Source organism: Eleutherodactylus coqui, chromosome 1 (genome assembly GCF_035609145.1).
Source record: "Eleutherodactylus coqui strain aEleCoq1 chromosome 1, aEleCoq1.hap1, whole genome shotgun sequence".
NCBI lineage: Eukaryota > Metazoa > Chordata > Amphibia > Anura > Eleutherodactylidae > Eleutherodactylus > Eleutherodactylus coqui.
In genome coordinates, this window is record NC_089837.1 from 102,251,382 (window position 1) to 102,276,253 (window position 24,872).

Here is a 24,872-nt window from a genome sequence, read left to right on the forward strand (position 1 = left end):
GGCAACCAGGACCCTCCACTAGAGCTTAAAGGGGATATACAGTTCCCTCCAATTTTTTGAAACGTTCTCAGAAACGACATACCTCAATGGATCCCCCTCTGCTCTCCACTTCCTGGTGCAGCAGCAATGACATCCCACCACAGGGATATGTAACCGCTGCAGTTTGTCAGGGGCTGAAGAGAGCCACCGTAATCTTATGTGACATTGCTGCAGCAGGGGACTGGGCACTGGCCGGACAGGAGCAGAGGGGGATCAGGTGAGGTATGCCATCTTTTGTGTTTTCTCAACACAATTGGGGGAGGTGGGGGTGTGTGAGACATATATATAGGGACAGTAAGGGACCATTCACTTGTATGTGTGCTGTATTTGCATAAGTCCTAAAAGTTATACATACATAAACTTTAAAAATGCCAAAATGAGGAAGAAGTACAGCCCACAGCTATGTGACAAAATCAAATTTATTTACAAGGTTGGTTTTGCAAACCAGGAGACCAGAATAAATAAAACCACAAACAGCACAGAGGGACCAGGACTGCAGCGATGCACACTGGGGACTTCAGAAGCAAGCAGCCCACAATATATACTCCTAAGGAATGTACAATGTGATAGTAGGATATTTACAAGAATTACCTTGTAAACAGATGCATTCTGCCCTCCGTGCCACCATATTGTATAGCCAAAGTGCAACTTTTTTGTTTTAAAGCGATGTAATGCATTATCTGTCAAACAATGGAAAGGGCATCATAAAATAAGTTACTTCCAAAGCAAAAACTTTAAAGAGAACCTGTCTCCTCCCTGCAGCACTATAAGCCAAGTTATGGAGTTAGGCTGGGTTCACACGGGGCCGATTTGCCGCGGAAATTCCTTGCGGAATTTCGCCGCGGCAAATCCGCATGTGGCTGCTAATCCCGGGGATTAGCTAGCCATGTGGACGAGATTTCTCAGAAATCTCGTCCACACGGGGCGGCAAATCCGCTGCGGCTAAGCCAGCAGAAGCTGCAGCTGCAGCGCGCATTTGCCGACCGCAGCATGTCCATTTTTTTTTCCCCCGCTGCGGCCGCGCTTTCCTCTATGGGAGCGCAGGCCGAAGCGGAAGAGTGAGCGGCCGGGCCGCTTCAAAGCCACTGCGGGTTTTGCAGCAGCGGTTCTCCCGGCGGAAATCTCGCGGTTTTTCGCTGTGGCCAAACTGCGAGATTTCCGCCGAGAATCCAACCTGTGAGAAACCAGCCTTATGGCGCTGGGTGATGCATTTTTTTTTCTTTTATACTCACTCACTAAAGTCCACCTGCTGCACGAAAATCTGTCTTTTCTTGAACTGCCATACACGCACACGCTCTCCCATAGACTTGATATCGGAGAACATGTGCATGGCGATCTGACAAGTGTGATTCTCATGCAATGTGACAGTGCGAGAAGGGGAGAGTATTACAAAAAAAAAAAAATACATCACTCGGCTACCCGTAGCCTTCCATAGCCGCTCCCTAACTTAGTTTATGGAGATGTAGGGGTGATGGGTTCCCTTTAACAGTACAAAGTCATTCATTTAAAACAGGACATAAATTGTGACTTTTGCGCAGAGGCCATCTCACACAATCTTACAACGGTTCTGGGCAGGATTTGGGCATTTTCAGTCAAAAACGGATACAATCCTGTACTGGACGATCAGGAAGGTCTTTCATTCCCTGATCTCATGGGATGCAATACGATCCTGCTCTTGACTTGTAATCCCTAGTTCCTAAGCTATGCCATAATAAGTGTGAACTCCACTTACATTTTTGTTAGCCATCTGCTTAGAATCCAGTTTTAGATAAATGACTGAGCCATGTTAAAATTTACCTAAAAGTAATGAAAATAGCAGCTTGAACAAGAGTCCTAACGTTTAGTCTTTCTTTGCCCAACCAATTCTATGATAACAGTATACCTAAATATCAACATCAAGGTCAAATACCACAAAGTGCACTGAAGGACACGGATTACTTACCGGTAGTCCCTTTTCCAGGAGTCATCACGACGGCCCCATTACATATGGAGGTTGCCCTCTGACCCAGGTAGGGACAGGAAGAGTTTAAAAGCACCTCCCTTTCCACCCATGCTTCAGTGACTTATAAATCATTACGGTGGACAATGTTTACTAAACCAAATTTTACCTTTATTCGGTCATATTTACATTTGAAGAACATAAATTATTCTTAAAGGGGAGGGAACTATGGGCCGTCGTGATGACTCCTGGAAAAGGGACTACCGGTAAGTAATCCGTGTCCTTCCAGAGCGTCATCCCGACGGCCCCATTACATATGGAGTATACCAAATTATACGTGGCCCTAGGGTGGGACTACTGCCTGAAGGACTTTACGTCCGTAACTCAGGTCTTTGTCCGACTGGACGTTAACCCTGTAATGTCGGGTAAATGTATGTATACTCGACCAGGTCGCCGCCTTGCAGATCTGCTCGGCAGACGCCTGGCCTTTTTCTGCCCAAGAGGAGGAAAGAGAGCGAGTGGAGTGAGCTCTAATTTTTCCCGGAGGGTCGAGACCCCTGGCTTTATATGCCTCTTGGATGGCGGTCTTGATCCACCTCGCGATGGTGCTCTTAGTTGCCGTCTTTCCTTTTGCCGGCCCCTGAAATTGAATGAAGAGGTTATTATTTTTACGGAAAGAGCGGGTGGCCTCTAGGTACGCTAGAACAGCTCTCCTAACGTCTAGGTTATGAAATTCTCTCTCTTTCTCGTTACGGGGATTTTGACAGAAGGAGGGCAGAGTGATCGTCTGCTCCCTATGAAATTTTGACACTACCTTCGGAAGGAAGGCTGGGTCTAGTTTGAAGGTAATCCTGTCGTCTTGTATTACCATGTATGGTTCAATACACTGTAATGCTTGCAATTCCCCTATTCTCCGAGCCGATGTTATGGCAACTAAAAGGGTAACTTTTAGTGTGAGCAGCCTCAAGGAGAGTTGTGAGAGGGGTTCGAAGGGGGATTGGCAAAAGCTAGTTAAGACTATATTTAGGTCCCAGGTAGGAAAGGTTTCTCTAACAAAGGGTCGAAGCCGTTCTGCCCCTTTGAGAAACCTACGCACCCAGCGGTGTTCTGCCAAGGGAAAATCTAGATAGGACCCTAGTGCTGCTGTATGGACTTTAAGGGTTCTAGGACTAAGGCCTTTTTCTAGGCCTGCCTGCAAAAATTCCAGGATTACGGGAATGTCAATTCCTGGGATTTTCCCTGGCTCTATTTTACAGAATTCTGTGAATTTTTTCCATATCCTATCGTAGATGGCTATCGTGATAGGTTTACGGCTTTTTGTTAGGGTAGTAATTACATTATGGGAGAGTCCCTTCCCACGCAGTATCATGCTTTCAGCATCCATGCTGCTAGCTTCAATTTCTCGACCCCTGGGTATGTTAGTGGGCCCTGGAGGAGAAGATCTTCTACGGCTGGTAGTAGGAATGGACCCTGGATCGCCAAGGCTTTTAGCAGGGGATACCAGGGCCTTTTGTCCCACATAGGGGCAACTAGTATGACTGACGCCCGGCTGGTTTGGATTTTCCTGATGGTGCGGGGGATCAGTGGGAAGGGAGGAAAGGCGTAGGCTAGGTCCATGTCCCAGCTTTGGGACAGGGCGTCTACCCCGCGTGGATTGTCTCTGGGGTTCAGCGAGTAAAAGTCCTGGCACTTTGAATTTCTCTTCGTGGCGAACAGGTCTATCTGCGGTTCTCCCCACTGGCAGATTAGTTGGTCGAAGACTCGCTGATTCAGTCCCCATTCTCCTGGATGGATGCTCTGTCTGCTCAGGAAGTCGGCAGCGACGTTTGTGGACCCTTTTAAGTGGATCGCTGAGAGGGACAGCACGTTGGATTCCGCCCAGCGGAGTATCTCTGTTGCCAGTCGTTGCAGGTGCGGGTGTCGCGTTCCCCCCTGGTGACGAACAAATGACAGAGCTGTCATATTATCGGTTAGGATTTTGACATGCCTTCCTTTTATAAGGGGTTCTGCCGCCTGAAGGGCTTCCCAGATTGCCCTTAGTTCTCTGAAATTGGATGAGCGTTTAGCTACTTGGGGGTCCCAAATCCCCTGTAGATTTTGGTCGGCTACTTGGGCTCCCCATCCCGTTTTGCTGGCATCTGTTGTGATGGGTACGGTAGATTCTTGTGACCAAGAGGTACCTTTGCTTAGGTTCCTCTGTGAGGTCCACCAGCGTAGGGACTCTTTGACTCGGACGGACAGGCTCACCTTCTTATCCAGGGATGTCTGCCGTTTGTCCCAGTTGGCAAGGATAAATCCTTGTAATTGCCGGGTATGGGCCTGTGCCCATGGGACTATCTGAATGCAAGCCGTCAGGATGCCCAGCACCTTCATTGTTTCTCTAATGGAAACCGCCGTAGCCTGACAGAAGGATTTTACTCTTTGGGTGAGGTCTTCCTTCCTAGATGATGGAAGCCGGGATTCCTGGATGTGGGAGTCTAGTAATACTCCCAGGTACACCTTTTGTGTACCAGGGTTCAAGTCGGACTTCTGCTTGTTAACTATCCACCCTAAACTGTTTAGGGTGGATAAGACCATGGATAGGTCTATACGCATGGTCTTCTCCGTCCTTGATACCAACAAAAAGTCATCCAGATACGGAAATATGCGGATCTGATTCCGCCTGAAGTAGGCTACCATCTCTATAACGATTTTCGTGAATACCCGAGGGGCGGTGGAGATTCCGAATGGAAGGGCCGTGAATTGGTAATGTTGGATCTTGTCTCCCTCCCGCAGAGCAAACCTCAGGTACTTGTGATGGGCTGCCGTTATTGGGACATGGTAATATGCATCTTTAAGATCTATGGTGCACATTACACTATCTCGATCTATTAGTGGGACGATGGATCTTACTGTTTCCATCTTGAATTTTTTGTACGAGATAAATTGATTTAGGGCTTTAAGATTAAATATAGTCCTAATGGAACCATTCGGTTTTTTTATTAGAAATAGGGGGGAATAGAATCCCTCACCCCTTTCGTAATCGGGGACTTGTGTAATGACCCCTAGGTCCTTAAGTTCCTGAACGCCTTTTATGAGGTTCCCTTGTTCCTGTAGGGACCCCGGGGAGGTTATAAGGAATCTCCTAGGGGGTAGCGAGTGGAATTCAATTTGGTACCCTGCTTCGATTATTCGGAGTACCCAGGGGTTAGACGTTACCCCTTGCCACTGGCTTAGATAGCCCGCTAATCTACCCCCTGTTTGTTCAGGGGAGGGTTGGACTTCCTTACCCCGACCTCCCTTGGGGTACGACCATCTTCCAGTCTTCCCTTTCCCTTTAACTTCGGGAGGAGGCTGGCGCATCCTCTTCGGGAAGGATGGTTTCCTGAAAGGTTGTCTGTCAGGCAGGGTTTTACTCTTGTCGCCGACTTTTTCCAGGATTTTGTCCAGGACGGGCCCAAACATATATTCCCCTTGGAAGGGGATGGCGCAGAGCTTATTTTTGGATGTAATGTCTGCGGCCCAAGTCTTCAGCCATAGTGCCCTTCTCGCTGAGTTGCTGAGGACTCCGGTTTTTGCCCCGTATCTTACCGTCTCCGCTGATGCGTCAGCCAGGAAGGCGGTAGCCATTTTTAAGAGGGGGAGACAGCTGGCCAACTCCTCTCTGGGGGCCCGATCCTTTATGGAGGCTTCTAGCCTGTTTAGCCAGAGCGCCATGGATCTAGCCACTGAGGTTGAGGCTATGTTAGCCTCGATGGTGAGGGATGTTGCCTCCCAGGCTTTCTTCATTAATCCGTCGATTTTTTTATCCATCGGATCGGATAGCTGGGAGGTGTCCTCGAAGGGCAAGAGGGTCTTCTTGGCCACTTTTGCGATCTGGATGTCCACCTTGGGGGTTTCCCTGTACAGGCGGACGTCCTCGGTAGCGAATGCGAGCCGGTTTCGGATCTCTTTTGGAACAGTGATCCTTTTTTCCGGTTCCTGCCATTCATCTATGATCACTTGCTGCAGTGTCTGGTTGACTGGGAACATGATCTTTCTTCTAGATCGGAGGCCGCCAAACATCTCATCCTGGATTGTTCTCGGCGGGTTATCTTCCTCAATTTGCATTGTTTCCCTCACCGCCTTGATGAGGTGCGCAATGTCGTTTGATGAGAAGTAATATTTCTTCTCGTCTTCTATGGGAACCGGTGGGTCCTCTAATTCCCCTTCGGATAGGAGCTCCAGCGATTCACCGGAGATCGAACTCGCCGACTCGGTCTGTCTAGGTCTTTTAGGGACCCGTGACGGACCTGGCTGGGCCTGGGGAAGGGACGCCATGGAAGCCTGCAGCTCTTCCCTTATCATGCAGCGGATATCGGATTTGAATGCTGCTTTCTCCTCTGCGAGAATTTTCCCCGTGCATCTGTGAAGGCAGAGCAATTCACTGTTATAGCAGTGCAAGCGTTGGATTCAGGAGCATTACTTGCGGTAATACACTCACTCCTCGCATAGGGGTTTTTTATAGCTCTCCTCGAGCCTTTTGTTGCAGAGGACGCATTTTTTCGATTTTTTCCTCGGGTCCATTTTCTTTGGACCCTCCTTATCCATCTACCCATGAAAGTGGGGGAGAGGGGAAACAAGAAAGGGAACATATATGCATCCGCTGTACAAGTGACCATTTGCGCATGTTTTGGCGTATAGCCTACTTACAGTTGGTAGGGTGTCAATCTCTCCCTCACGTGCTGAGCTGTCGCGGGTAGACATACTCACATACACTTGTCTGGCAGTCAGCAGGAACCTCCATGGAGTTTAGCCTGCTTTTATGGGGAGGATTTTCAAATTTGGCGCCATTTCCGGGTTTTCGCCGGTAGCCACGCCCCCTACGTTGTGCGCGTGACGTCACCACGCCGGATGACGTCACCGCTATGCGCCCGAGGTCCAGGGAGGCCGCCGCTGCCGTTCCCCTGCCAGGAGGAACTATCCCATCACAGCAGCGGCGGCCCGAACATGCGATCCGCGCGAGGGAGACCAGCGCTACTGGGCGACTGACGGCTCCGTCGGCAGCGCAGGTCGGGGATGCAGGGACTCTTGAGTGTGCGGCCCCGACCTCTACCCCTCCAGGGGGGCCGCACAGCGTGCGGTAAGTATTTCTTTGCGGTAAGTCTTCTTGCCTCCGCAGCTTCCTATCTCCTGCAGCTCTGGAGCTGCTCCTCTGTCCCACCGTAGGGACAGGAAGACACTGAAGCATGGGTGGAAAGGGAGGTGCTTTTAAACTCTTCCTGTCCCTACCTGGGTCAGAGGGCAACCTCCATATGTAATGGGGCCGTCGGGATGACGCTCTGGAATAAAGGATCCCTGAATAGATAGCAGGTGCAATATATATATTCTTCCAAGCAGACATTTACCATTTTACTATGACAGCCATACCCCCCCCCCCCCCCCCCTTACTATATTAAGTGTTAAAGGTCTCTACTATGCAATGGTCAAGAGTCCCATTTGCTTAAAAGGATACCTCTCATGAGTTTGTCTGACCCCTTCTCCCACCAGAAGTGGCGATCAGAGACGTGGGAAGTCCATTAGCCCAGTTATTTATACCGCCAGATGCCACTCCTATAAAAGGCACTTAGCCAAAAAGGCTTCTGGCACCATACTATCCTAGGCAACTGGACTACCCCCATCTCCAGTGGAGGTACTCTTCAAGTAAACCTAAAAAAAGGACTATAAATGCTATTTGCAAACCACCTCTAAGCATTCTGAAACAAAACTATGCATCAGACAAAAGGCAATGAATAGACCTGTTACATATCGGCAGTGCTTATGGGAACACCATATGTAATCATTTCTGTGGTATACTTACCCGATTAGTGTGTGGCCTATACAAGTAAATTACTTGTGCAAGTGTCCCATACTCTTACATTTGTCATGATGGAACAGTCCAACTTATAGAGTTTGAGTTATCACTATCTACTGTGTTTCCCAAAAGTAGGACCTACCTTGAAAATAAGCCCTACCCTGATTTTAAGGGATTTAAGGGCTTGAAATATAATGTGATGGCTGTGATTGGTTCTTGAGTGCCATGGCTTAGCCAATCACAGACATAGTTTCCTGGAGGCGGGGTTTTACTAACTCCCTTACCAGGAAGCCATCTTCTGTTGGCTGTTGAGAACGGAGGCAAAAGCGCCAGAGCTCCAGAGACCAGTGGGACAGAACCGGAAGGCGCCTGCTAGGAAAGTATAAGACATCCCCCAAAAATATATCCCTGTCCCTCTTCTGGGGAAGAAATTAATATAAGAAAGGGTCTTATTTTTGTGGAAACACAGTAGTGACTTATCAAATTTATGAGCTTAAAGTCCAACTGTTTGCAATACTCTGAGTCTATTGCCACTCCTTTTTAACCCTATATAAAAAGCACAGCGTTGCACTGAGGTGGAACTTTGTACTGTCAAGTCTTAAAAAGTGCACTTGAAAAATGGGCTAAGCACAAGCAGTAAACACCGGCAATGGTAAAAGCACCCAGTTACCCTACAGTCATTTTTTATAGTCTGTAGGGTCCTCCAAGGTCATACGGAATATTTTCTTTTCTGTATTATGGCGTTATTATAGTCTAAAAGCAAAGTCTCCATAGTGCATTGAAGCACTGTATGGCATAATGTAGAACTACAGCTTTGTAATATGGAGGTTCGGCGCTTGGATGTGCCTCCATGCATCTAGCTCTTCCGTATGTATGAGGGCCAAGCTTAGACATAATTAGAATCGTGCATGAGTGATCTGCTGGAAATGTGCCCATTAACCCAAGGTGGAGTAATAAAATAAATTACACTACAGCGATTTTGAAGCAAGGAGCCTCAAGAGCTTCTGATGAGCAGAGACTTCTGGGTGATTTATGAAGTTATGTAAAAAATAATAACGGTGTTGGATTTAACGAATTCTAACGATGGTTATTATTCTAAGAGTTGTAACTGATCTGTTAGCTCTGGTAGCAAATGTCATTTACATGGGTTACGAGTCAGAGCTCATTCACACGAGGGAATTTGCGCAGCTAACTTGCATACACAAAAAAAAAACCCACGACTATTAGAACCAATGGCTTCCTATGGAAACGTTCAGATGAAGGAATTTTAACAGTGCCAAAAAAAAAATTGCACCTAAAAATATAGGCCTTGACCTATCTTTGGTACGCAAAACGTGGGAGTGTCCACAGACTCCTATGGCAGCTGGAAAAAGAGGGGGTGTAGAGAGAGTTCCGCCGCACCACGAAACCCAGAAGAACAGTGTTTCCTTGTGGACAAAGGGAAGCCCCACGGCGGCAGCAGCCCCGCATTTACCCGGAACGGCAAGTTTTCACTTTTTAAATGTCCTGCTGTAAGCTTCTGTTAGTCCCTTGCGGAGATGAAGGGAGTCCCCGACAGTGATGAATGGAACCTCTCCCGGGAATTCCCTTCATTGCGGGGATGAGAGGACTCCCGGGGAGATGACGGGAAGCCCTGGGGATTCCCCTTATCCCTGCAATGAAGGGAGTTGCCAGTTGAATTCGGGGCTGCCACGGCGATCTCTCTCTCGTCCCTGAACAGCAGCTCATTTTTCTTCATCGCTCATCAGCGTTGTTTCAACACCAATATAGCTCAGGACTTCAGCGTGGAAAAATCGTCCATTCACGTGTTTTTTGCACAGTTAGCTGCAACTTTTTTTTGCAAGATTAGGTCCCTTGTGTGAATGAGCCCTAAATGTGTTTTTAAAAATTTTTTTTTTTTTACTAACTGCACTAGCGCAGCATGTACTGGTATCCACAGCCGAACTGCAGATATTTACCACACTATGCATGAATTACAATTTATCCAACCCCTCAAGATACTCCTTTTTTTTTTTTCTCCTTCCCACTTTAAAAAAAAAAAAAAAAATTAAAAATCATAACTTTATTTTTCTATTGACGTAGCTGTCAGTGGCCTTGTTTTTTGCAGGACGAGTCGTAATTTTTAATGTTACTGTATCAAATAATGTACTGAAAAAAAACTCGTAAGAATATCTAAGTGGAGTGAAATGAAGAAACACAACTCCGCCATTTTTGATGGTCTTGTTTATACAGCATACACAGTGCTGCAAATATGACATGATAACTTTATTCTGGGGACCAGTACAACCACAGCAGCACTGAGTTTATATAGGTTTTTTGGTGTACTACTTTTAAAAACGCTTAAAAAAACAAACAAAAAAAAACATTTACTGCCGTGATCTTCTGATCGCCATGACCTTTTTAAAAAAAATAAAATAAAAATCAATGTAGCAGCGTGAAGGCTTGTTTTTTGCAGGATGACCTTTGGTTTCTGTAGGTTTGGTATAGATAACATTTTACCTTGGGAACGGGGTGACCAAAATGCACAATTCTGGGGTTGTGCATTTCTTTCAGACAGTGTTCACTGTGTGGCATAAATAATGTGTTATTTTAATAGATTGGACTTCTAAGGCCAGAGAATTAGCAAATTAATATTTTTGTTATTAGGAATAAAATTTGAAAATCCCTTTTCCCCATATTTCTTTAAAAAAAAAAAAGAAGAAAAACCAGACACACCTTTTTCGCTGCATTTTTTCTTAAGTCTCCTAAAGGGACTTTAACGTGGAATTGCCTGACCATTTTTACAGTATACTGCAATACTACAGTACACGACAAGCACAAGGCAGCAGAGACCTGCTGTATATGGAGCGGGATAGGCTCCCAAGCCTGCACCATACAAACCCTGTGCAAGGAGTTAACCCATGTATGTAGAGCTCTAGTATGCATTTTATTCTAACTAAGTGACTTCTCATTCTGCATTTTCCAGGAGTGAAAGCTAACCCGTTAGATAAAGTACTAGCAAGTAACTTATTGTGGAGGCACTTTATTTTGGGTTGTGCATCAATCATCATCTGCAAGTCCGGGTGCAAGTTTAAGGATTTACGCCTATGGTAGGAAAACTGTCCTATTCAGGTACTAGACCACCCGATAAACAAAAAGCACCTGTTAGATAGCATGGACGTTGTATCAAAGGAATTAAAACATATCCAAAGTACTTTTAGGCCGCTTTCACAGTGAGATTTGCACATTGCGAGACGCACGAATATGAACCCCAATTCTTTTGAATAGGGCGTGCGATGTGAGGTTTCCCTTTGGAGGATCGCTACTTTACTGAAGTGATGGGAGGAGTTAGACACAAAAACGTATCACATCCCGCGGGGACATCGCATGTGCACGGGTGTGATATTGGGTCGAGTTTCACCGCCTGATATCGCTCTCGGCTATGTGAAACTAGGCTAATGCAGATACTTTGGAAAACTTTAACTTAGTTTTTCATCAAAGGCTATTGTAAGATCTAGCTGATTAGGAGTTTATCTGCCATTTAAAACCCCCAGCCACATGGCTCAGTATAGAAGAACGATGAAGACAATCTACACTTTCATTCAAAAAACGCTACTTTTCCAATAAAGGCCAAGGGATTTCTGAAGGGGTGTAAAAAAAATAAAAAGGTGTATACTTATTGGCTGGACTTTACTAGAAACAATGGGGCTTATTAACTAATACTGTCTAATAGCTGGACGGTGCAAATGTAGACTAAACATTCCTTAAATGCAGCAGATTTATTATCGCGACTCTGCTAAATAATAGATCTTCTGTATCTTTAGAGCGTCTCGTCTAACTTTATATCACCTATTACTTGGTGCAGTTTACGCCAAAAACTGCACCAAAATTTTTGCGCAATTCGTCTCATTAAGGCCACACAGTTTTTGTTTTTTTTTTAGAAAAGCCATGCCCCTTTCTCGGAAAAGTTGAAAAATAAAAGTATCAGAAAGCGTCTAAGACACATGTGGAAAAGTAGGTTAGACAATTTTGGTGCAATTTGTGTGAGAAAGCCATTGAAAGCTCAATACTAAAGCTGTTCAAAGTATTTTTGTTGGCCAACCTTTGGTGCAGAAACAACTCTTCCGACATGAGCCAGATTAAACCATTCCTCCCATAAGCTGGAATCGCTTGCTCCTATGTGCAACACCATGATTTTTCTGCGCATTTCTTCCCTAACTGTACCAACCCTCCACCCCCACCCTACCAAGGGTGACTAATGAAGGATGAACAGGTTGTAAAATTCCAGATATATTATAATGTATCTTATAATACATAATGTTTTCATTTAACAGTATTTAGAGATCTTTACACAGAAGGCATCCTCACTTAGCAATTTAAAGCGCTTCCTATTTCCTTCACTTCAAAGCGATGAGAGCCCCGCGGGGCTGAGGGCACAGTCTGACTGCTCTGTGCATTCTAGATTTCTTGAGTAGAGTCCACATCTCTTGTACATACAATTGTGCCCTGTACACAACAAACCAGTCGCTGACAGCCATTTGTCAACTAAGTGCTCGTTTGAGTCTTTGGGTAAAAGTGCTCAAAAGTCAGACCACAATACTCCTTTGCTTCCTTTGTCCACACTAACTACGTAGGCACCGGAGGGAGACCAGGCGACGGCATTGATAGAGGAACTGTAACGAAAAAGAGGATAAATCAGGACCACACCATCTATAAGATACGACACCAAATACCAGGCACACTTACGTTACACAAGAGGCACAACAGATCTATTAAAAGAACGTCTTAAGACAACGGAACAAAAGAGGACATTTCTTCCAATCATACCTATGCTGCTTGCCAAGAATCTTTTCCATCTTCCCAGTCATCACATTCCAGAAATAGAGAGTCCCCTCTGCTGACCCGCCTGCCACGTACCTACCGTCAGGGCTGAAGAAATAGAATATGAAGAGGGGATGATGTTATGTGAGCATACAGACTGAACCTCCATTCGAAATATTAACGCTCTTGGCCAAATGATTTTAGTAGAGCGAGTGTCTCCAGAGGGAAACCCAACTATTGTATCCATAGGAGGACCTTTTAAGGAATTTACTAAAACTGGCATTTCAAACCAGTCTTAAATATGATCCTCAAGGTGTACGCTGTGCCTAGTCTACGAAAGGGTCATACTTCTACATAGTTAATGCACCTCAGGCCGGTCATGCACCTTAAAAGAAAAGTCAGCTACAAGATGGTGTAGATTCCTTGCATAAATTTACATCCATTTCTGGCATAAATTATACATACATCAGATGAGAAAGGTGGCCACGCCCCCTTCCACAAACTACAACTCTTTATAAAGTGGCCTAAAAAGGTGTAGATTGTTAAAGGGCACAAGTCAGGCTTGTGTCAAACCTTGCAATTTTTGTGCATCATTTTTCACTTGAACGTTTCGAGATGGCTTGAAAAAAAAATAAATAAAAATAATGTGCTCATAGGCTACGCGTTTCGGTGCACGTTTTACTTTTGTCTGCTGATTAAAGAAGTATACTGCCTACAACACTGGCCAGTTGGAATTATTTGCAATAGGAGGGGGCTTCTGTGATACCATATCCCCCTCCTTCAAATTTAAGTGACTAATATACAGTGGAGTGTATGTGGGAGTATTCTGGTACTATTAAGGAATCCTATAAGCACAGGGTTTTATAACCTAGTTCTTTAGGTTTTACTCTCCAAACAGACAAACTTGCATTAAAAGGCTATATAGAACTTTAGTTGTAGGGCTGCCCCAGCATCTTCCTGGGACTGAAACCATAGGCTCTTTGTAACACTGTGGGTTAACTCCCATTATATGTCTGTGCAGAACTGTTAAAAGGAACAATCCACATATTTTACACTTTAAGCATGCAGTTTTACATAAAGAGGTTTTTACAAAAATGTTTAAAAGGCCACAGTTACTGACAACACAGCTATAATAGAGGAGATCATAGTTTTTCCTCCTGACTGTATACTTATAGTATGCAGCTTATTTCGAGGAATATAAAACGTAATGATATTAAAGCGGTCTACAAGCAAGCAAAAAAATGGTATAGCCTTCAGCTAATGCGGTGCTGATCGGACAAGTGGCTGCACTGCAGAGAGGTGGCTGCAATACAGAAAAAGAGAACTCCAGAGTATGGCAGGCAATCTGGTGTTTTTGTAAAAGTGGCCCTTTAATCAGCTTATTCCTTCAAAACGGTTTTCCCCCCCAAATGCTTACCTAAAAATGACTCTAGTCCAATCTGATCCACACTTGAAACCCTGAGCACTAAAGAGAAAAATTGTATTTAATAAGAAAACTGCATTGAACACTACAGTAAAAACAAAGTACTGCACAAAACAGATTTTGCATGCCCTTTTTTAAAATTGTATATTTTTAAAATAGCAAGAATAAAACCAAAATGAAACAAGTGACAACATACAGGACCCGACAGTGGTATGGCCCGGGTCAGTGAATGCGGACAGAAGTTGTAAACACTCGTACAATATAACAGAACGCTGAAGCAATGTTGAGTTAGTGGTCATCGCCTAAATCAGAAAAACACACACGCCTGCAAACATACAAGGTTCATAAAATCCCGAAATCTGCCTCCCTCCCAACACTCAGGATGTGCATTTCAGTAGCCAATTCCCACTAACACATGTGAGAGCAGGACTGTCCGGCCACTCACCCCAAATCCTTTCACACTGCTATAGGGCATTTAATAGAAAGCGATATAGGAATTCAGATAGTTAAGCAGTTAGGGCCAACGGATCCTTCTCCAACTCACCTAAACGTCTGTCGCACTGCATTGGCACGTAAATCTATTATCTTGATCAGGTCATCTCGGGAGCAACTGAGCAGCTCTGTCCTCTCAGGGTTCAAATCCAGAGCCGTGATTCTACCATGTAACTCCAGCTCCCGTACTATACACTCTGTTCTAAAATAGCAAAAAGAAGAGTCAAGAAAAACCCATATTCACATTAATCACCTCATTTAGGGGTCAGAAACGCTCTTTTCTCCTTAGGGAGAGCAACTATATACTATAAACTAAGTGAGGAGACTCAAATGGCCACGCACGCTCCTCTGGGTAATATGCAAATAAGGGAGATGGAATAAATCCTCCACAGTGCCACCTATTGAAAGGATTTATTCCATCTGCCTTATTTGCATATTACCCAGAGGAGCGTGCGTGGCCATTTGAGTCTCCTCACTTAGTTTATAGTATATAGTTGCTCTCCCTAAGGAGAAAAGAGCGTTTCTGACCCCTGTCCCAGGCCTCTCACTAGCAAAAGCCAGACTCCTACTGTACACTGATGATGGGCAATAACCCGGAAACAGCTGTATGTACATGGAGTCTGGCTTTGCTTTTGATTCCCAGTCATTGTAACAAGACTTGTATAGAAAGTCCCACTTTGACTCGAAGGAATGCTGCCTTTCAATAGGTGGCACTGTGGAGGATTTATTCCATCACCTCATTTATACACTGCCAACCTATTCCACAGTTATGGGAAGCAGTGCTGCAGGCTTAAAGGCACTCAATTACTGATCAGATGTGGTTCTAAAGGGGGACACATTATTCCAGATGAGGCCATAAGGGGATGCATTATTATTGATGGGAGTATTACTACTGCATGGAGGGCACTACAAGTGGCAATTATTGTGTGGTTAGTAATATCTGTTGTACTATGGGAGGAGAGATTGGGTAGATATATGGACAATGCAAGGGGGTGCTGGGAAAACAAGATTGCTGTATGTTAAATTCCGCAAGAGTCGTCGAATTCAGGAGAAAAGTCATTATGGTAGTCTGGGCCGAACGGAAAAAGAAAAACAATACACAACTCCAGTCAGATGACACAGAACGGAGTTATTACTTTAATACTGCGTTACATGGTGATCAATGGATAGAACAGTACTATAATCGCTGATACAGTCTACAGAGCACCTGTATAAAACCTAGTATTTCCTCCTAAATGGTCACTGTATTGGGGTAACATTGATCTTTGTATGGTGTTATTTTTTTCTTTTAAACATGGACATTTGTTTTTACATTTTTCTTTTACTATCCTGCAGGGAATTAGACTTTTTGAGCCACGGCTTCCACTAAATTCCACAACAGAAAAATGGGTCAAATTTCAAATCACGTTAAGATAACTTTAGAGTTTCCCATATCAACATGTTTTATATACAAGTAGCAGGAGAAAAAAAAAAAAAAAAGTTATTCATCAGAATGTTCCAAAGAGCACCATGGTCGTTCATTCTAGCATCCCACATACCTTATATCCCAAAAACGTATCTTTTTGTCGAAGTGCCCACTCATCACACATTGTTCAGTACAGACAATATCATTGCAGCTGGAGCCTGCAAAAACAGTCTTGATACCTGGAGACGCAAAGATGAAAATTAAAAAAAAAAAAAAAAAAAAAAAAAAATCTATAAATCTGCATATATACTAGAGATGAGCGAACACCAAAATGTTCGGGTGTTCGTTATTCGGAACGAACTTCCCGCGATGTTCGAGGGTTCGTTTCGAACAACGAACCCCATTGAAGTCAATGGGTGACCCGAGCATTTTTGTATTTCGCCGATGCTCGCTAAGGTTTTCATGTGTGAAAATCTGGGCAATTCAAGAAAGTGATGGGAACGACACAGCAACGGATAGGGCAGGCGAGGGGCTACATGTTGGGCTGCATCTCAAGTTCACAGGTCCCACTATTAAGCCACAATACCGGCAAGAGTGGGCCCCCCCCCTCCCAACAACTTTTACTTCTGAAAAGCCCTCATTAGCATGGCATACCTTTGCTAAGCACCACACTACCTCCAACAAAGCACAATCACTGCTTGCATGACACTCCGCTGACACTTCTCCTGGGTTACATGCTGCCCAACCGCCCCCCCTCCCCCCCCACAGCGCACACCAAAGTGTCCCTGGGCAGCCTTCAGCTGCCCTTATGCCACACCACGCTCATGTCTATTTAGAATTGTGTCTGCCATGACGAGGGACCGCAGGCACACACTGCAGAGGTTGGCACGGCTAGGCAGCGACCCTCTTTAAAAGTGGCGGAGCGATAGCCCACAATGCTGTACAGAAGCAATGAGAAATAGAATCCTGTGCCACCGCCATCAGGAGCTGCACACGTGGGCATAGCAATGGGGAACCTATGTGCCACACACTATTCATTCTGTCAAGGTGTCTGCATGCCCCAGTCAGACCGGGCTTTTTAATTCATAGACACAGGCAGGTACAACTCCCTATTGTGAAGTCCCTGTCGACCCACAGCATGGGTGGCTCCCTGGAACCCACCGGCGGTACACAGAAATATCCCATTGCATTGCCCAACACAGCTGAGGTAGTAATGTCGTGCTTAATGCAGGTGGGCTTCGGCCCACACTGCATGCCCCAGTCTGACTGGGGTTCTTTATAAGTGTACAGATGTAGTAAAAACTCCGTGTGCACCTACAGCATGGGTGGGTGCCAGGAAGCCACCGGCGGTACATAGAAATATCCCATTGCATTGCCCAACACAGCTGAGGTAGTAATGTTGTGCTTAACCCTTTCCAATCCAATTTGTATATGGTTTTCCTAGGGGGCTTACTCTTTTTCTGCCGTTATACAACGGCGCTATATGCTGGCTAAAGCCAGTACTGCATGAGCTGACACGTAGGATAGGCTCCGACAGCAGAGAGGCTGGCAATATACAGTAAGAGAACCCCGACGGACGTCTACCAACAACGGAGCTGTACAGCCTTAAACCCTAATGTCTTCACAGGTCACACAGTGGACTGGAAAGGGTTAATGCAGGTGGGTTTCGGCCCACACTGCATGCCCCAGTCAGACTGGGGTTCTTTACAAGTGGACACATGTAGGTTAAACTCCCTGTGGACCCACTGCCTGGGTGGGTGCCAGGAAGCCACCGGCGGTACATAGAAATATCCCATTGCATTGCCCAACACAGCTGAGGTAGTAATGTCGTGCGTAATACAGGTGGGCTTCGGCCCACACTGCATGCCCCAGTCAGACTGGGGTTCTTTAGAAGTGGACACATGTATTAAAAACTCCGTGTGCACCTACAGCATGGGTGGCTCCCTGGAACCCACCGGCGGTACATAAAAATATCCCATTGCATTGCCCAACACAGCTGAGGTAACGTCAGCTGTAATGCAGGTGGGCTAAAAATTAATTTGATTACACTGTAGGCGAGGGCCCACAAAAATTGCTGTATCAACAGTACTAATGTACATCCCAAAAATTGGCCATGGCCAGCCAAGAGGGCAGGTGAAACCCATTAATCGCTTTGGTTAATGTGGCTTAAGTGGTAACTAGGCCTGGAGGCAGCCCAGTGTAACGAAAAATTGGTTCAAGTTAAAGTTCCAACGCTTTTAAGCGCATTGAAACTTATAAAAATTGTTCAGAAAAATTATTTGAGTGAGCCTTGTGGCCCTAAGAAAAATTGCCCGTTCAGCGTGATTACGTGAGGTTTCAGGAGGAGGAGCAGGAGGAATATTAGACACAGATTGATGAAGCAGAAATGTCCCCGTTTTGGATGGTGAGAGAGAACGTAGCTTCCATCCGCGGGTGCAGCCTACGTATTGCTTACGTATCGCTGCTGTCCGCTGGTGGAGAACAGAAGTCTGGGGAAATCCAGCCTTTGTTCATCTTGATGAGTGTTAGCCTGTCGGCACTGTCGGTTGACAAGCGGCTACGCTTATCTGTGATGATTCCCCCAGCCGCACTAAACACCCTCTCCGACAACACGCTAGCCGCAGGACAAGCAAGCACCTCCAGGGCATACAGCGCTAGTTCAGGCCACATGTCCAGCTTCGACACCCAGTAGTTGTAGGGGGCAGAGGCGTCACCAAGGATGGTCGTGCGATCCGCTACGTACTCCCTCACCATCCTTTTACAGTGCTCCCGCCGACTCAGCCGTGACTGGGGAGCGGTGACACAGTCTTGGTGGGGAGCCATAAAGCTGGCCAGGCCCTTAAAGACTGTTGCACTGCCTGGGATGTACATGCTGCTCGATCTACGCACATCCCCTGCTACCTTGCCCTCGGTACTGCGCCTTCTGCCACTAGCGCTGTCGGCTGGGAATTTTACCATCAGCTTGTCCGCAAGGGTCCTGTGGTATAGCAACACTCTCGAACCCCTTTCCTCTTCGGGAATCAGAGTGGGCAGGTTCTCCTTATACCGTGGATCGAGCAGTGTGTACACCCAGTAATCCGTCGTGGCCAGAATGCGTGCAACGCGAGGGTCACGAGAAAGGCATCCTAACATGAAGTCAGCCATGTGTGCCAGGGTACCTGTACGCAACACATGGCTGTCTTCACTAGGAAGATCACTTTCAGGATCCTCCTCCTCCTCCTCCTCCTCAGGCCATACACGCTGAAAGGATGACAGGCAATCAGCCGGTGTACCGTCAGCAGCGGCCCAAGCTGTCTCTTCCCCCTCCTCCTCATGCTCCTCCTCCTCCTCCTGAACGCGCTGAGAAATAGACAGGAGGGTGCCCTGACTATCCAGCGGCATACTGTCTTCCCCGCCCCCGTTTCCGAGCGCAAAGCAGCTGCCTTTATGGTTTGCAGGGAATTTCTCAAGATGCATAGCAGAGGAATGGTGACGCTAATGATTGTAGCATCGCCGCTCACCACCTGGGTAGACTCCTCAAAATTACCAAGGACATGGCAGATGTCTGCCAACCAGGCCCACTCTTCTGAAAGGAATTGAGGAGGCTGACTCCCACTGCGCCGCCCATGTTGGAGTTGGTATTCGACTATAGCTCTACGTTGTTCATAGAGCCTGGCCAACATGTGGAGCGTAGAGTTCCACCGTGTGGGCACGTCGCACAGCAGTCGGTGCACTGGCAGCTTAAAGTGATGTTGCAGGGTGCGCAGGGTGGCAGCGTCCGTGTGGGACTTGCGAAAATGTGCGCAGAGCCGGCGTGCCTTTACGAGCAGGTCTGACAAGCGTGGGTAGCTTTTCAGAAAGCGCTGAACCACCAAATTAAAGACGTGGGCCAGGCATGGCACGTGCGTGAGGCTGCCGAGCTGCAGAGCCGCCACCAGGTTACGGCCGTTGTCACACACGACCATGCCCGGTTGGAGGCTCAGCGGCGCAAGCCAGCGGTCGGTCTGCTGTGTCAGACCCTGCAGCAGTTCGTGGGCCGTGTGCCTCTTATCGCCTAAGCTGAGTAGTTTCAGCACGGCCTGCTGACGCTTGCCCACCGCTGTGCTGCCACACCGCGCGACACCGACTGCTGGCGACATGCTGCTGCTAACACATCTTGATTGCGAGACAGAGGAGGAGGAGGGTGCTTTAGTGGAGGAAGCATACACCTCCGCAGATACCACCACCGAGCTGGGGCCCGCTATTCTGGGGGTGGGTAGGACATGAGCGGTCCCAGGCTCTGACTCTGTCCCAGCCTCCACTAAATTCACCCAATGTGCCGTCAGGGAGATGTAGTGGCCCTGCCCGCCTGTGCTTGTCCACGTGTCCGTTGTTAAGTGGACCGTGGCAGTAACCGCGTTGGTGAGGGCGCGTACAATGTTGCGGGAGACGTGGTCGTGCAGGGCTGGGACGGCACATCGGGAAAAGTAGTGGCGACTGGGAACTGAGTAGCGCGGGGCCGCCGCCTCCATGATACTTTTGAAGGACTCCGTTTCCACAACCCTATACGGCAGCATCTCAAGGCTGATGAATTTTGCTATGCGGACGGTTAACGTTTGAGCGTGCGGGTGCGTGGCGGCGTACTTGCGCTTGCGCTCCAACAGTTGCGCAAGCGACGGCTGGACGGTGCGCTGAACTACACTGCTGGATGGGGCCGAGGACAGCGGAGGTGAGGGTGTGGGTGCAGGCCAGGAGACGATAGTGCCTGTGTCCTGAGAGGGGGGTTGCATCTCAGTGGCAGGTTGGGGCACAGGGGGAGAGGCAGGGGTGCAAACCGGAGGCGCTGAACGGCCTTCGTCCCACCTTGTGGGGTGCTTGGCCATCATATGCCTGCGCATGGTGGTGGTGGTGAGGCTGTTGGTGTTGGCTCCCCGGCTGAGCTTTGCGCAACAAAGGTTGCACACCACTGTTCGTCGGTCGTCAGGCGTCTCTGTGAAAAACTGCCAGACCTTAGAGCACCTCGGCCTCTGCAGGGTGGCATGGCGCGAGGGGGCGCTTTGGGAAACACTTGGTGGATTATTCGGTCTGGCCCTGCCTCTACCCCTGGCCACCGCACTGCCTCTTGCAACCTGCCCTGCTGATGCCCTTGACTCCCCCCCTGAAGACCTGTCCTCCTGAGTAAGCGTTGCACACCAGGTGGGGTCAGTCACCTCATTGTCCTGCTGCTCTTCCTCCGAATCCTCTGTGTGCTGCTCCCTCGGACTTACTGCCCTTACTACTACCTCACTGCAAGACAACTGTGTCTGATCGTCATCGTCCTCCTCACCCACAGAAAGTTGTTGAGACAGTTGGCGGAAGTCCCCAGCCTCTTCCCCCGGACCCCGGGAACTTTCGAATGGTTGGGCATCAGTGACGATAAACTCCTCTGGTGGGAGAGGAACCGCTGCTGCCCAATCTAAGCAGGGGCCCGAGAACAGTTCCTGGGAGTGTTCCCGCTCCTGAGCAGGTGTTATTGTAGTGGAGTGAGGAGGCTGGGAGGAAGGAGGAGCAGCAGACAGAGGATTCGGATTGGCAGCAGTGGACGGCGCAGAACTGCGGGTAGACGATAGGTTGCTCGAAGCACTTTCTGCCATCCAGGACAGGACCTGCTCACACTGCTCATTTTCTAATAACCGTCTCCCGCGTGGACCCATTAATTGGGCGATGAATGTGGGGACACCAGAAACGTGCCTCTCTCCTAATCGGGCAGCAGTCGGCTGCGACACACCTGGATCAGGAGCTTGGCCTGTGCCCACACCCTGACTTGGCCCTCCGCGTCCTCGGCCGCGTCCACGTCCTCTAGGCCTAACCCTACCCCTCAGCATGCTGTATTACCAGTGATTTGATTTCACAGGCAGCTAATAAATTGGCGCAAGACTGCAGGCCAAATATAATTTTTTCCCTTTTTTGAAAACGAAAGGCCCCACTGCCTCTAGTGAATGAATAATCTAAGTTTAATAACTGTGCTGTTTTCCTGCTAATGTGTCACAGAACGTGAGGGTAGCAGAGTTATTAACTGTGGCAGAGCAGGTATTTTTTTTCCCAATTAAGGAAAGCAAATGGCGAAACCAGGAGTAAAACGTAGCTGGGTGCGTCTGATTTTTACAGGTTGCACACACAGCCGACACGTGTCCACCGGCGTTAGGACGGACAGAGGCAGGACAAATAGAATTATTTTCCGTTTTTTTGCACCAAAAGGCAGCACTGCGTATATTCTATGAACATGAGAAGTTTAATAACTGTGCTGTTTTCCTGCTAATGTGTCACAGAACGTGAGGGTAGCAGAGTTATTAACTGTGGCAGAGCAGGTATTTTTTTTCCCAATTAAGGAAAGCAAATGGCAAAGCCAGGAGTAAAACGTAGCTGGGTGCGTCTGATTTTTACAGGTTGCACACGCAGCCGACACGTGTCCACCGGCGTTAGGACGGACAGAGGCAGGACAAATAGAATTATTTTCCGTTTTTTTGCACCAAAAGGCAGCACTGCGTATATTCAATGAATAATAACTGTGTTGTGGCCCTGCCTATACAATTCTTTCCCTGCAGTATCAATGGAGGGTGCAATGGTCTGAAGAGGCGATTTTGAGAAGCAAAAAAAAAAAATGCAGCACAGCTAACAGCAGCCTGGACAGTACTGCACACGGTTAAATATGGCCCTAGAAAGGACCGTTGAGGTTCTTGAAGGCTACACTCACTCCTAACACTCTCCCTGCCTATGCAGCACTTCTGTCCCTAATGCCAGGTGCAACGCTCTGCAGAGCCGATTTTGAGGGAAAAAAAATTTGCCACTGCTAACAGCAGCCAACACACAGCTATCAGTGGCCCTAATAAGGACCTTTGGGGGGGTCTTGAAGCCTACACTAACTACCAATTCTTTCCCTACAGCAGCTCCGGTACAAACAGCACTGTCCCTCACTAACTCACACGGCATCTGAGGCGAGCCGCGGGAGGGGCCGACTTTTATGTTCGGGTGACACCTGATCTTCCCAGCCACTCACAGCAGGGGGGTGGTATAGGGCTTGAACGTCACAGGGGGAAGTTGTAATGCCTTCCCTGTCTTTCAATTGGCCAGAAAAGCGCGCTAACGTCTCAGGGAAGGAAGTGAAAGTAACCAGAACACTGCATGGTGTTCGTTACGAATAACGAACATCCCGAACACCCTAATATTCGCACGAATATCAAGCTCGGAAGAACACGTTTGCTCATCTCTAATATATACCAGTGCAAAAAATGTCCATAATACGTTACTCTATTAGCAGGAGTATGAACGTAATAATAGAAAGCAGAATCAGCAGCTGTTTGTACGTAATCTGCATTGCTAGGAGAGCTCAGTCAACTGCTGACGTAAGCTAGTGACTACTAATTGCCATCATTTTTTTTTCTCTGTTGAAGTACCTTTTTTTTTTGCAGACAGTCTTTAAAAGAAACCTAATAAAAACTAATATTAGTGAATACTTACACACTTTGTTACGCAGATCCCAGAGTTTCAATGTACGGTCATGACTTCCTGACACAATTCGAGCGTTGTCCAATAAGAATTTAGCAGACAAAACTTTGCCGCTGTGCCCAGTCAGTGTATGCTGAGGAGGATTAGAGATCAGATCATGTAAGACACGCTGCACTGACCCACATCAGCAGACATTACACATCTAAGAATAGGAGGACATCGCTGTATACAATGAAAGAAAAAGACATGGTAAATGGTCTTACCCGAAGACGGTAGTCATCGACTGTCCAGATCCTACTGGCAAAATCATTAGATGCAGCCAAAAGGTAGGAGCCCTAGAATACAAGAAATATAGCAATACCATGAGTTAAAGCGGTTGTCCAAGTTAATCTTAATTGTGCTGGCCATAGGTCCACAAGCCGCAGGTGTCGCCGCAAGACTACGAATAGTAGGATCAGGGAGAGAAGATAGATGTGTAAGTGTTGGGTGTCCCTCTGTATCTGCAGTCTCATTTTTGCTTTTGTGTTCCATCGTAGGAACAGGAAATTAAAACTGACAGAGTGCTGGACCAGTCACATGACTAGGGGGTGTCCAATGGGCCCCAGGACTTATAATCGGGTTCATTGGGTTCCATCTTTGTGTCCAAGATTTTAAGGAAAAAATATAGAAGTATTGCTTGTAGCACTATTTTTATTTCTGACAAACCTGTGTTGGTTGCTTCGTATGAAGCCTCCAAAGCAGATGTGAAGCTAGTCTGCCCGGTGTTTGGCATCTGGTCTGCTGCCTGTATTCTGAGGTCTGTACTTATTTTGAGGTCTGGTCTGAATTTATACAGGGGCATAATATGCATGAAAATCCAAGGTAGAACTGCGAGATCAGGGCCAATGTACTTACAGCACTATCAAACTCTATGCTTGTAATGCCAGCATTGCTTCCCGTCAGCGATCCCTTTGCCTCACACTTATCTGTAAACACAAGAAACAATAGTGTACCAATTGTAGATGAACACTATTACATATTACAGCAATGCGTATATTCTATGTTGTCTCAGCTTGAAAACTAGAAGTCATACACTGTATACAAGGTCAGTTCCCGTACAACACACCCCAGGAATAACATACATGTAGGATAACATTAACTATCATGAGTCCGAAGTCTTCTGGATACAAGATACTTGTTACCCAAGAATGTCAGCAACTCCTGGAAACACACAAAGCACAACTTGATGCTGGTGTATAAGAAGGGGCTGCTGGGAGTGTTTGGGCTGCAGGGGAACTGCAGTGTAATCAGACCTTTTACTGTTCATCACGGACAACAAGACACTTATAAAATACTAACATGCAAATAATCTTAAAAGAGGGTTTTTCCCACTTCTAGCTGTTTTGTTGCAGGAAGCAGACAGACATTGCTGTACATTTTTACAATGGCCAAGGTTGGTACTGCAGGCCGAGTCCCACTCACTTCAGTAGGACTCCCCCTGCAGTACCAACCCTAGCCACTGCACAATATACAAAGCTGT

At 47.0% G+C, this 24,872-nt stretch overlaps 2 protein-coding genes and 1 non-coding gene across 6 annotated transcripts in view; all 3 read right to left on the bottom strand.

Moving 5' to 3' along the window:
* Window positions 1–2,127: 2,127 nt before the first annotated feature.
* On the bottom strand, window positions 2,128–7,372 carry LOC136624205 (uncharacterized). The gene is made up of 2 exons (XM_066598243.1): window positions 5,248–7,372; window positions 2,128–3,910 (listed from the first exon to the last, which is right to left on the bottom strand). The coding sequence occupies exons 1-2, from the start codon at window positions 6,302–6,304 to the stop codon at window positions 2,322–2,324; spliced, it is 2,646 nt and encodes an 881-aa protein (XP_066454340.1). The 5' UTR covers window positions 6,305–7,372; the 3' UTR covers window positions 2,128–2,321.
* A 2,836-nt stretch (window positions 7,373–10,208) lies between these two features.
* The window catches only part of ATG16L1 (autophagy related 16 like 1), a 42,929-nt gene continuing 28,265 nt past the window's right edge, over window positions 10,209–24,872 (bottom strand). For all 4 annotated transcript variants that reach the window (XM_066598247.1, XM_066598246.1, XM_066598245.1 and 1 more), the window contains 8 exons: window positions 24,248–24,318; window positions 23,617–23,688; window positions 23,366–23,486; window positions 16,044–16,149; window positions 14,558–14,707; window positions 14,008–14,055; window positions 12,597–12,698; window positions 10,209–12,442 (listed from right to left, as the gene is read on the bottom strand). In XM_066598247.1, the coding sequence (XP_066454344.1) occupies window positions 12,349–12,442; window positions 12,597–12,698; window positions 14,008–14,055; window positions 14,558–14,707; window positions 16,044–16,149; window positions 23,366–23,486; window positions 23,617–23,688; window positions 24,248–24,318 (764 nt within the window). In that variant the 3' untranslated portion in view covers window positions 10,209–12,348. The remainder of the gene's footprint in view (window positions 12,443–12,596; window positions 12,699–14,007; window positions 14,056–14,557; window positions 14,708–16,043; window positions 16,150–23,365; window positions 23,487–23,616; window positions 23,689–24,247; window positions 24,319–24,872) is intronic.
* Window positions 24,397–24,667, bottom strand: LOC136594581 (small Cajal body-specific RNA 6). The gene has a single exon (XR_010788593.1). It is a non-coding gene; the product is annotated as a small Cajal body-specific RNA 6 (non-coding RNA).

What these genes read in the sequence shown, in the direction of transcription:
- LOC136624205 (XM_066598243.1), bottom strand. Translation starts at nt 6,304, where the DNA reads ATGATAAGGGAAGAGCTGCAGGCTTCCATGGCGTCCCTTCCCCAGGCC. An exon ending in GTACCCCAAGGGAGGTCGGG is followed by an intron (nt 3,911 to 5,247) that starts GTAAGGAAGTCC and finishes GTTCGTCACCAG; the next exon opens with GGGGGAACGCGACACCCGCA.